Here is a 13,812-nt window from a genome sequence, read left to right on the forward strand (position 1 = left end):
GCATCTTATTATTTCACATACACACCACAACTGAATTCAGAAACTCACCTCGTACTATCTTTAAATGTGACTCGGATCACCCACAGAGTCTATGCAAAATACAGCTCTCCACTGAAACACACAGCAGCCGCCAAATGAGGGTCAACCTTGCCTCCGCTCAATCTTTTCAGGAATTAAAAAAGTACAAAACGATCGTTTGAAAAGTACACACAAGTGGGTTTCCAGTGCCGATTGCTTTCAGTTGTTTAATAACTACACTATTGTCATTTTACCTTAGATTAATTTTATGCTTCTTTAAATTAAGACCACTGCTCTTTAATTAAATGGGGCTATGACAATTCTGTTGTGCATATCAAGCATGAACCTTGAGTTTTCAATTCGCATGTAAAAGCCAAACATACTATATGTTCAACTGACTTATTGTCTGTGATGTTTTTCCCATTAATTCCTCTTTATGCACTGAGGTTTACCTACCACAAACTAGATACTACAGTTGAACAGGAACTTTCAAACATACCATAATAGCTTGCTGTCTTGGTTGCCTCCAGTTTTATCGAAGACAACTCTATAGAAAGACAAATGTTGCTTGTGAAGTTTTGGTTTGATTAAATTACTTCATGGAGCACAGCAGACCTCTTAATTACGCAATGATTACAGCTTTAATTTGTTAATTAATCATACGTGACAACAATTGAAAGAAAGACAAAGATTAGATCGAAAAGACAAATGAAGCAGTGATCAAACACTGTACTGCAGCAAATAAAGAACGACAGGTGAATTGAATGTGGATACCCAAAAAAGCAGAGCTCTACTGCAAGAATCGTGTAGCAGATGGTTGAATATTTAGGCGTTGGTATAATTTCATTGAGTGCCATTAAAAAGACTGAGTGGAGGATTTGTAAATGCAGTAAACATCAATTTTTTAACCTGTGGAGGTGTTTGCTGACAAATGAGCAGAACTTTATGCTAAACGTGAAGGTTTTGAACAGAATAAGGCAGAGGAAAGGCTGGCATATCAGAGATGCTCAGGAAACATTTTCTAAGGCTGGACTGGTTTGGTTCATGGTTTATGCACCAGATAAGTAGCTTCAGACTAACCCGATATCAAAAACCCAGACAGCATGAAATGGGTGTGGAATGATCTGGAAATTCTCTGGAAGCCCTAAAAGAAGGAGGAGGGTTTCATCGATCCTGTTCAGAAATTAAAAGTTGTTGGAAGTGCCATTATATCTGTGATGATGAGGGCATCTGTCAGAGTAACCGTATAGACTTTTGGTAAATAACTTCTGAGACAGTTCACTGTAAAATAGGTGAGTGGGGAATCTGAGATTCATGTGCCATGTGTTGTTGATTAAAGTAATGCAACCCAGTCTTAAATAGAAGGTCGAATTGATTGAATTTCAAAGAGAGAAAGAGCAGAGTGGCCCTTGATTTTTCCCTTTCTGTCAGTCTCTCTCTCTATGCCCACAGCAGCATGTGTGAATGTGTAATCAACAGTTTGTTTCTCCCTCATTATTCTCAAACCTATAGCTTCTTTTCATGTCTACAGAATGGGGTGGTGTGGCATTATGATTAACAAAAATTGCCAGTTTAATCCTTGTAATGAGCAATCCATGATTTTACAATCTTAAACTCTTAATCTCAGGTTAAAAAAGGCCAAAAATACATTGTTAATACAGATAAAATATATTACTGATTTACTTTACTGTCAAATGTATATATAGTAGTAACATTTTAGGTCTTACAGATTTTATTTGGACAGTTACAAAACAATATCATGGTAACACTCATGGCACTAAAATAATGCAATAAACAATAATTTAACAAGATGTAATTTAAAACCCAACAAATATGAAGGGATTTCTGGCAATGTCAATTTACGGTTTTTCAGTTAAAAATAAGATGACTTGTTTCTTTTTCACTTCTAAAAGTTTGTAAAATTACACAAAATGTCCTTTTAGATTTATTACAGTTTTTCACCATATATTAGTAAGAAAACTTATTGTTAACAAATTAACAGTTTTTTACCTTAGCATTCCAGTAAATCTTTTACTGTTAAAATTATTAACTGTATTATTACGGGGGTTTTTTTTTTTCCGGTGTACGTGTTTCCAGAATCTTGATCAGCCTCAAGAGATGGAATGAAAGATGCACTGCAATAGAGTCAAATAGGATAGTACAAATTTACTAGTTTGACCCAAGACATCAGTTTAACAGATTGAACTGGGCTAATGGTCTTAACATGTTAACCTCATGCAAGCCCACTATTGAGTTCAGTTGAAGTAAAGTAGATAATCATAAAAACGTTTTCAAAATGAAATGTGAAATGTGTCAACTCCTTTCTGCTTCAAACACAGTAACCCTGAAAAGTAACTTCTGTCTGGGTGATAACATTGTGGCCAAAAACAGTGTCACCATCTGTGATAGGTTTGAAAATGTGAATTTCCCAACAAAGGCCGCAGTGTCAAAATAAGAACATTATCCATCAATTACACAATTCAGACTGTGTAAAAAGTAACTTTGGACATCATTAAGGTTCTTGCGCTTAAGTGAAATTCTCTCCTGGCTTTTAACAGTTGATACAGCTGAAGTCAACATTGTTATCCCATGGGATTCATTTGACTGGCGTGATCTCAGTATGGGGATTATCACAAATCCAGAATAATCACACTACGACATGCAATACAGAGTAGTGTTTCTCAAACGGTGGGTCACAACCCAGAAAATGGGTTCTGTTCTAATAGGGTCGTACACAACAGACTAAACAATGGTAAATGCAAATCCTAAAATGCAACTAACCATGTAATCACACATATTTAGGATGGCTTATCAACCTTTAAAAGGCAGGAGAAACGCATAATTTCCATTTATCAAAGGCTGTGAGTGTAATTAAAGTATTTGCAGTATTTTGATGCACATTTTTGTCACACAAATCAAATTTGGCAGATACCAGCTTGGAAAAGTTGACTGATTGTGTCAAGAAAAAAAAAACTGTTTGTGGTGAGAACAAAAATCTGCTGTTCCAGTCGACTAATTAAATAAAAGAAATGTATTTATGGATATTAAAACAGACTGTTTTTCACATTTCCTTCAGTTTGTGTAATTGGGTTTTGGTGACGAAGGGGTTAACCGCGCAGTCTTTACGACAAGCCGTAAACTGATTCGTAAAAGATGGCGACCCGGTGCAGCTGTCAAAACGTGAGAGTTTAATGTTGTACAACTGGACTCTCAGAAACCTGCACGGACTATCGGTTTGGACTAATGTACTTGCATTAACTAAGGACCATCGCTCGTTCAGTGGAGGCGACTTCTGTGTAAAAGAAGAAGATGTTTTCTTCCCTACGGATGTGACATTGGGAGGACAGAGGCTGCTGGATTTGACACCAAGTAAAAGAGCGTGTCAGATCTCTGATGTGAACTTCAATCTGAAAGTACCAATGAACATTCATACATTTAAATAACTGGTCTATTATTTTCTGTTTTTGTTTTTAAAATGGCTTGGAGGTCACGGCTTTCTTACATTGGATGGAGGCATCTAAGTATTTTTTCCAACCCATCTCCATCTAACTGGACTAAAGTGGTGTCTGATGCTGAGAAGATCGTAGGATATCCAACTTCATTCATGAGTTTACGCTGTTTACTCAGTGACGAGCTCAGCAATGTGGCCATGCATGTCAGGAAGCTGGTGGGAACAAAACACCCTCTGCTTAACACTGCCAGGTACTGTGTTACATTTACAGTATGTCTTCTTCTGGCCGCCAAGGCAGCTAGGTGTGATTCTTGAACAAATAACTTCTGTTTAGTCGGATCTATTTAATGAATCTGTCAAACTGGTTCACAAAACCAGTCTGAACAATTTGATCACGAATCAGTCCAAGCGGTTCTTAAGTCAGTTGACTCATTAAACTGAGACCCGATAGTTACTTTAATAAACGTTAGTTAACGTTACATTAATAGCTGATTATTACAAATAAATGTTACAAATAAAACAATTGTTACAAATAAAAAAACATACTGGAAACAAAGGACAGTTTTATCAACACGCATATTAAATAGAGTTGTAATAAACAGCATTTTATTATAATGTGCAATAATAGGCTAATAAATGTTTGAGCACCAAATCAGCATATGATATGAGAATGATTTCTGAAGGATCATGTGACACTGAAGACTGGAGTAATGATGCTGAAAATTCAGCTTTACCATCACAGGAATAAATTACAATTCAAAATGTATTCAAATAGAAAACTGCATTAAAAGGATATTTAAAATAACAATATATAAATTATTTCTGACAATACTACTATTTTATTGCATTTTTAACCATTTTAACCAAATAAATGCAACCTTGGTGAGCATAAGAAACTTATTTAAAGGGGTCATATGATGCGATTTAAATTTTTCCTTTCTCTTTGGAGTGTTAAAAAAATAATAATAATAATAAAAAAAAGAATACCAACCCCAAACTTTTGATCTGTAGTCTGGACAGTTTTATCAACACGCAAATGAAACAGAACTGATTGTAATAAATAGGAATATTATTAGAACATGCAAACATTTTTCAGGTAAGATATTAATTTTAGTGCTTTACTGTAAATGCACATAATAAGAAAATGCAAGAGACTGAAATGGGACATAAAAAATGCTGTTTAACTTATTTAGAATTTTTAGAGCACATAAATATGCCATTCCAGTGTCAGCGACCATGAAGTGACGTAAAATAATTTTTTTGTTCAAATGAACCAGTTCACGGAAATAAATTGGACTTACTGTAACCAACATGTATGTACATCTAGTGTTCATGGGGCCAATTAAAAAAAAAAACCTTTAAATGGATAAGAGTTAGTTAATGAATATTGATAAGGTCACACTGAAATTGCTTGGTAACCTCTTTAGAATGATCTGGCATGTGATCCAATTAATGTTAATGAAACCAAGCCTTCAGCATAGTAGCATTTCTTAGCTGACTTCCTGACTAGTGCCAGTATGCTATCATCTGCACTTCAACCAATCAGTTCTAACAACCTGATAACCTGATCAATATTCATGATTCATATTCAATATTCACTCAATTGAGTATCACCTGCTTATAGTGATGCAGATCATTAACATAAGTGGCTCTCAGAGGACAAATTAAAAGACCGCATGGAGTTTTATGAGTTTTGATGAGTTTACACCCTGCAGGAACTGCTGGGTAATCTGCAGTACCGACCTGTTCAGTTTGTTAATTGAGAAGCAATACAAGTCAAGTCGCTTTAATAAATCAATAGGATGGTTGATGTTTTCTTGTAATCCCTCTCATTATAGTCCTACGTGTAAAGCTGTTTTATTGAAGCAAAAGTGTCTTTACTGCAAGTCAGTACATCTTTGTGACACCCCCATGCACCTTTTTTAAGTAGGTTAATGAATAATGAAAGAATTAAATGAAATGACAGTTCTTGTACAAATTGTGCAGGTTAGCCCAGTTAAAGCACGTTCATTGAGCTCGGAAGGCTTAATAAATTAGACTTTTGTCCTCTCCTAGGTCTACAGGTGAACGTAACCTAATGGTTTTGCATCTGACTCCAGGAATCACAGGTTCAGTTCCGGTTAGGGGTGAATTAGAAATAGTTATTGAATTCACTTGAGTATGACACTTAACCCCTAGGTTACTTCAAGGAGATTGACCCTGGAAGTAAAGTACTTAAAAGTCACTTTCAACTAGCCAAATTAAATGGCCAAATCAAAGCTGTCTCCCCCCAGTGGCTGCCATTTGCTGTTCCAGAGACAGACAGCCAGCCCTCTCTGTCATACTGAAGATCAAGTGTGTTTCTGGACTTTTCTTTTGTATAGCACTTTGTCTGCTTTTTTACACTGCTGTGAGCTTTACTTTGTTGCTATAAATAAAGTCCATACATTTAGCCTATGATGTGTGTGGTATTAGCTTTAGGTGTTTTTGTGTAATAACCTGATCATTTTCTGATCAGTTTTTAGTGACATTACAGTTTTTAACAGTCAGAACTCAAGGGGCATAAATGGATTTTTTTTCTGAACCAGAATTTACCAACAAACACAAAATAGGGTTTACAAAATAAAAACAAGAAAATCCCTTGTTCATCCAAATTTAAAATTCTATCATCATTTACTCACGTTTATGTCGTTCCAAACTCGTATTACTTTATTTCTTATGTGGAACACAAAAGATGATATTTTGAAGTTGGTAACCAAACAGTTTTGGTGACCGTTAACTTCCATTGTATGGACAAAAACACATAAACATCTTCTTTTATGCTCTATAGAAAAATAAAGTCATGCAGGTTTGGAACAACATGAGGGTGAGTAAATGTTGACCGAATTTTCATTTTTGGTTGAACTAACCCTTGAACTTTTTTTCACCTGAGCGCTGTCCAACTGAATGACATACAGAAAGTTTTAAGAGGAAATAAAGACTGAGTGTTTGTGTGTGTGCGTTTGGTTTTAGAGAGAGAGAGAGAAGAGTTCGGGAACCCAATCCGGCCCATCCAGACGACAGTGCTGGTAACAGTAGCCCAAGGGTGTAATAACCTATACACCTAAATCTGATATGACAATCCATTTGGGAGGGGACCCTGTCTTCTCCCCTCAGCGTCAGTGCAGATTCAGCCGTCTCCTAAGACGCGCCAAAGATATTTATATGCACAATTGCAGGTTGGCGAGTCAGGCAGTGCCAGCTCACGTTCCGCTTTCTGTTCATTCTTAAAAAAAAAAAACACAGACCTCAGCGAAGTTCAGAGCAGTTTGCGGTTGCGGTAAGATCTTGCGGCTATGTCTGTGACACGTCAGGGGAAGACCTTCACAGTTCCACACTCACACAGAGGCCCTGTGACAGGTGTTCTCAGTGAGGTCCTTTATGGCAGGGGTTTTCAATCGTTTATATGCGGGTCCCCAAATATAATCATCCTCATGCGAGGGACCCCCATCCTAAATTTAAAAGGCATCTATATGGTTTCTTGTATGAAGACCCAATTTATACTGTATAAAATGAATATTATAAATATGTCTAAAATATTATTCAGAAATTATGTAGTTTCAAAAATTTCAATGTTTCATACTCATTATAGTACTGTACTGTATTATTTATTTATTTACTTTAATTTATTTAAATATGCTTTTTTTTTTATTTACATGTTTTTTTCCTCAAATTGTTCTACAGACCCTCATTTTGAAAACCCCTGCTCTTTGGTACTTATTGGGGCCACCCATAATAATTTTGTCCCAGTCTACATGTAAAGCGACAACCCAGCTGCATACACACATAATATTCCAGACAAACAGAGTGCAGTGATGTAGTGTCACATTTTCCCTATGACATCATTCGCTGTGGCGTTTTGATTGATATTTACAGCTTTTTTTCCCCTTAGTTGTTAGGGGCCATTCACATATGATGTGCCAATACGGTAAAACAGCTACATGTTGAGTTCAGCGTATTTACAAAAAAAGACATGTTTATTATCTCCTACACATTATTGTGAATAAAAACTGTTCAAAATGCTTGTCTATAAACATGTACATATGCTTATAAATATGCAAATATGCTCATCCCGCCCCCAGAGTCATCTGATTGGTCCATTGGCATTTATGCACAGACATTCATCCACCTGTATCTAGTGTAAAAAAAAAAAAATTGTTTTAACCTCACATAGCAACTTAGAAATGCACTGCTCACAGTGGAAGATGCGGGGGAAAAAAGAGAGAGGTCCTATAAGGGACAAAGACATCCATCTAGTACATGTTTTCATTGGCTAAGCAAAAAACTGTGTTGTGTGTGAACAGCCCCTTTGAATCTTTCACACATATTAAGTGTACTTCACTGCGCACTCCTTATTCGTGAGGGTCATAAACACTTTCCAGCTGGTCTGTAATGTTCCATCACTCTTTCATTCCCTCTTTCCAATCATTTCTTATCACCACTCGTCTTGTTTTAATGACTCCCTGCTCCTCCCTTTGCAGTAGAGTGAGTTTGTGATTTAATGATGTGTGTGTTTATGTGCTTGTTTTGAGATGCAGTTTCTGTCTGATTGAGTAATGGTGTGTGTGTTTCTGGGTGGTGGATGTGACCAGATTATTTCAGATCGCTGTAGTTTGACCTTTGTGTCAGTGTGTTTTTTTTAAAATGTTTGCTAAAGCCATTGGGGCTGGTGGACAGGAGGATGTTAAAAACCTGATTGTTCAAGGGGATGGTCCTTCGTATGCTACATATGAGCACTGCATTTACATTGAGTGCGAGAAATCAAAAATCAGCTCATTATAAAAAAAAACGCAACAACACATGGAAAAACATGTTTACGTGAGATTTTGAAATCATCTTTTTTAGTTTAGATATAAACATAAACAGACGTGCAAAAAAAAAAAGGAAAATTGATACACACACACACACAAGCTAAAAATACTACATAATAAATACTAGAATAGTATATAAATATACTGACCACAAGAAAACTGAAATCTGAGTAATGGGGGTGTGCTGATCAGGTTTCGCTTAAACCATTTATGACCTTTACCTGATAAGAATACATTTTAAGGTGTTTACATGACCTACACAGTATTGGGTTATTATTAAGCATAATCTATGTAAGATGATATATGTAACCACACTCATTGATTCTCCAGTTATCAGCCACTTTTATGTATTTCCAGCTCGGATATATTTTTCGTTTGTACCTTAAATGTCTCCAGTCTCTCCTTTATTCTTTCATTCTGTCATGATATGTCCTGCCCATCTCTCTCTCTCTCTCTCTCTCTCTCGCGCTCGCTGGGCTGTTTGGTAGTGGGCGTGTCTGGGTGTCATCTCATCTCGATTACCACAGTTGTGATTCATGACAAGTGACTCTCTGCCTGGAGACGGGATTACAGCCCTTGTCGTCACTGGAACTGCATTGTGCCTCATTGCCCGGCAACCAGAGACTATTGTAGCCCTGGAACACTTGTGATATGTAGGCTACATCCTGCATGACCTGCACACTACATTAGATTAATATCAGTCTGGATTTAAACTTTCTATTGCTTTGTCCTCACTGTGCACGCAAAAGCAAACATACAGGTCCAATTTGCCAATGGAACTCTCAGTTGGTGCATTTTAATGACTCTGTCGCTCAGACAGTTCACTTCCTCATTGATACAGCTCAGATGACTATCACTCACTGAACAGTAGGTTATCATAGAACTATAGGGCCGTTTACAAAGAACACGTTTTTGCATTCCACTGCAGTGCTTTTCCATTCACTAGACAAATGTGTTTTGACCTTTGTGCTTATGTGTATTGTCATTTTTTTTTTTTTACACGTTCTAAAAAATATGGCGCTCAAATGAGAAAAATGCAACTTGCCCAGCATCTTGTGTTTTTAAAACAAAAAGGTGTTTTATGGGAATCATTCCTTAGGGGGCTGTTCACACAAAACACGTTTTTGCATTTTACTGTGCTGCTTTTCCATTCTTCCATCTTGCATATTTTGAGGTGTTTCGGAAGGCCATAACCATGTCTTGAACATTGGACTGTACTAACTTTATATATTTATAACCAACCGTGCTGCGCACATACACAGAAACATTCAGGAAACTTGTTGTCAACGCTGCCCCGTGACTTTTATTGATAAAATAGATTTGATACTGAATTGCTACATCATACTTCTCTTTAACGAGGTGGTAAAATCATTGTTTTTGAAGTAACTAAAGTCACAGCTTCATTGTTTGCAGAGAGAGATGCACAGATAGAAGAAATTCACACACACAGCTCTCTCTCAAAATGGCCATATTTGAGAAAAATTTTGAGCAGTTTGCATCACTGGATATAGCTGTCGGTCATTTAACATTTCTGTCATAAAACAGTTGACTAGTATTAAATTATTTGCAACTTCCAGCTCTCTTTCAACTTTAAACTGATGCTTCGTGTTGGAATTCGCGCTCTGCTTCTGTGAACATTAAACCCCGCCTACTTTGATTTGATTAGCCATCTCGGTTATTTTGACACTGACGAGCGCTGTTAGATTGCTGAGACAGACCATGCTGAAAATGTAACTTTTAAAGCTTTTGGCCCTGGATTGTCATAAAAAAAGATTTTTTTCTTTCCCCTGACATAAAACGGGTTCTGCGTGAATGGCCCCTTACTGTGTTCTTTTTGATAGCAATGTTAAAATGGTTAGTTTCAAGGTCACTGTTTTTGATATTACACCTTGTTGTAACATGTAGTATATCTGCAACAGAGTTTCATATTTTTGCCATAAATATTACTTTAATTTAATTTAGTTTGAAATATAATAGGATTGCAGAGTGCTCATTTAGAAGGAAAATAAATATTACGTTTTATATTATTTAATAATATATTATTATTTATAATTATTATAATTATTATTATTTTAAAAGGAAATTGGATTTTAAAAAGTGGTTCTTTATGCAGGGGAATTGTCAGCTGAAAATGAAAGCTTTATTAAGTGTCTCTAAAATGATCAAAATGCAGAATATTTGTTTTAGAGGAAAGAGGCCTTTGGCCATTTTTGCTACTGTGTCCTTAGGAGGCAATTATAAGGAAGTTATTTGTATTATATGTATATTTTAAACCGATAATAGAGCCGAGTAAAGGGTCTGTGGGGTTGGACGCCTTTGCACAGAACCAACCACCAACTGTCATGCAGATGCAAATTAATCATGATGTTGAAAGGCAGACTAGCTCATAACAGCGATGACCTCTGCCTCCAGGACCCCCTCGTGGAACTGTGATTAACAAGCCCGCGAGTGTCTTTGTGTGTCTGTTTCCTCCTCCGTAGAGAGAGAGAGAGACAGTGAAAGATGGAGAGATGGGAGGTGAAAAGAGGGCGAGATTGTATTGGAACGACATGCTGGCTCATTAATATGACATTGTGCATTTCATTTAAACACAATTAGGATATGGTGAGGCAGGACGGTAACACACTCACATACTAGAAACTTTTATTTTCATAAAGTTGCCAGATGACAGTATTAGTCAAATTTTAGTTTTAGAGGGCGTTCAAACAGAATACGTTTTTGCATTCCACTGCACTGCTTTTTTGTTTCTCTATGTAAAAATGTGCTAGATGGATGTCTTTGGCTGTTGCATTCTCGTCTTGTGCATGACATGGCATTTTAAAAACACATACAAGTTAAAAGATCAACTTTAGACCTTGCAATTTTTTCATTTCACTACCTGCAAAAATGTGTTCTGTGTGAATAACATCTTACTGAACTAGATTTTTTTTTACATTTTGTGAAGAAATATTAGTGATTTTTGGTTCTTGCTTGTGCGTAACTCACTAGCTGTTGTAGGTGCTTGCTAGGCCATTGCCATGTGGTTGCTAAGGTGTTCTGAGTGTTTTTGTTGTGTGTGTGTGTGTGTGTGTGTTTCTATGTACAATCTCATATTAAAGGGTTAGTTTACCCAAAAATGAAAATTATGTCATTAATTACTCACCCTCATGTCGTTTCAAACCCGTGAGACCTTCGTTCATCTTCGGAACACAAATTAAGATATTTTTGATGGAATCTGAGAGCTGTCTGACCCTCCATAGACAGCAACGCAACTGAAATGTTCCCAAGTCCAGAAACGTAGCAAGGAGATCTGTAAAATAATACATGTGACATCAGGGGTTCAACCTCAGTTATGTAATTTTTAATGCAAAGATGACATTGTTTGAGATGTCTTTGTTATGGGCTATGGTTAGGGGTAAGGGTAGGGGTAGGGTTAGGTTAGGGTTAGGTCAAATAATGTCATATTTGCATTAAAAATGACATAACTGAGTTAATGACAGTTGTCATAAACATGCATAAAACCTCCTTCATATTCATGAAATGTGTCATGTCATGATTATGAAGGTGTCATGTCAGTCTTATCCACACCCCTTCAAGTAAAGTGTTACCAAATGACTTTATTCAACAATTCGTCTCCTCCGCATCACCCTGGTGCCATTTTGGAGAGTATCTGCTGGACGTAAACAGCGTATACTGTTCTGTGTCAGCAGAATGGATTATTTTTTTTTACATGGATTATTTTACAGATCTCCTTGCTATGTCTCTGGACTTGGGAACATTTCAGTTGCGTTGCTGTCTATGGAGGGTCAGACAGCTCTCAGATTCCCTCAAAAATATCTTAATTTGTGTTCCGAAGATGAACGAAGGTTTTACGGGTTTGAAACGACATGAGGGTGAGTAATTAATGACAGAATTTTATTTTTTGGGTGAACTAACCCTTTAATTCCATCCAAGTGTTTTTAGGGCACTACTATACTATACATTTGCTAGGGCCTTCTCTGTAGTTGCTTAGCAGTCCATGTGATCCTCTGTGGTTGCATTCTAATGGCATAATACAGTTGTCAATCCAATCACACATTTAATATGATAACTGAAGTGACTTCTAAATATAAAAGGTTCCACCACATTCCATCAAATTTTGGTTATGAAAATGTATTTCATCACTGTCACTATGGTTACAGGTGGTATTAATGGCTACGGGGATACACTTTATTGACTCTTTCACACAGACAGTATTCAAGCTGTTCCTGGCCAGGAACAGGATATTTTGAGAGTCAAACCTGCTAGTAAATACTGTTGTCAATTCTAATCTATGTGAATAGCCTATACTCTGTTTATAAACATACTCTATTTATTTAAAGTCTATTTTTAAGTCTTTTTTTATCAATAGGTTCAGACCCATGTTGACCTTCTACAAGAAATTTGGAGTTCAGTGAAGTTTTCTTGAATTTTTAGGCAGTTGTAGATATTTGATAAGAAATATATGGTCTTGATTTATAGAACAACATATAAATAAAAAAATAGTTACTTTTTTATAGTGGCTGTTCTTATATGCCTTAAGTGCGCGTATCATTTCAGTAATTCAGTGTGTCTCATCAGCAGTGAGCAGAACACTGCTTTAAAGCAGATCCTGGTGTAACTCTGCAATCTCTAGCTGCTTTTGATCATTATAGCTCTTTAATTAGCTGATGAATCACATTTCTGCTCTTCATAGCACCATTATTTCTTATTCTGAAGGGTCTGATGGGGAGTCATGGCCATCAGCACAGAGTACTGACCAATAGTTAGCCTGACTCATTAATGGATTTCACATATGACTCAGTGAAAATGTGCAGTTGATGTTGTTTTCTTGGAGCACTTACATGTATTTTGGAAAAACTACAGGAAGTTGTTTTGTTGATTTGTTCTTTTTTTAAATATTGCCTCTGCACTTAGGAACAAGTACTAACTTATAATAATAATGTTAATAAAAATACATTTATATCTAATGTGTAAAAATACATTTATATCTAAACGTATTACTGTTCAAAAGTTTGGGGTCAGTAAGATTAAAAAAATAACACTTATTCAGCAAGGATACTTTAAATTGATCATAAGTGAAAGACATGTTTAATGGTACAAAAGATTTCAAGTAAATGCTGCATATTAAGCAGCTCAGCTGTTTTCAACATTGATAATTAAAAATGTTTCCTGAGAAAACAAATGACCTGTTTGAGCAATTGATGTGTGTCCTGAAGAAGGCTGTTTTGCCGCAACACGTAGATCTACTTTTAACTAGTTGTAATGATTTAAAGGGTTAGTTCACCCAAAAATGAAAATTCTGTCATTAATTACTCACCCTCATGTCGTTCCACACCCCTAAGACCTTCGTTCATCGAGATTGCTGAATAAAGCTATTATTTTTGTTTTGTTTTTGCGCACAAAAAGTATTCTCGTCGCTTCATAAAATTATTGTAGAACCACTGTAGTCACGTCGACTGTTTTAACGACGTCTTTAGTACCTTTATGGATCTTGAGAGTTTGGGTGGCGTTGCT

At 36.4% G+C, this 13,812-nt stretch overlaps 1 protein-coding gene across 1 annotated transcript in view; it reads left to right on the forward strand.

Annotated features, from left to right (window-relative positions):
• Positions 1 to 3,144: 3,144 nt before the first annotated feature.
• The window catches only part of LOC107706935 (decaprenyl-diphosphate synthase subunit 2-like), a 33,755-nt gene continuing 23,087 nt past the window's right edge, over positions 3,145 to 13,812 (forward strand). Inside the window, exons 1-2 of the mRNA XM_016510793.1 lie at positions 3,145 to 3,347; positions 3,505 to 3,720. Of these exons, the coding sequence (XP_016366279.1) occupies positions 3,328 to 3,347; positions 3,505 to 3,720 (236 nt within the window). The 5' untranslated portion in view covers positions 3,145 to 3,327. The remainder of the gene's footprint in view (positions 3,348 to 3,504; positions 3,721 to 13,812) is intronic.

This window comes from Sinocyclocheilus rhinocerous, unplaced genomic scaffold (genome assembly GCF_001515625.1).
Source record: "Sinocyclocheilus rhinocerous isolate Xijiao unplaced genomic scaffold, SAMN03320098_v1.1 scaffold1243, whole genome shotgun sequence".
In the NCBI taxonomy this organism is placed as follows: domain Eukaryota; kingdom Metazoa; phylum Chordata; class Actinopteri; order Cypriniformes; family Cyprinidae; genus Sinocyclocheilus; species Sinocyclocheilus rhinocerous.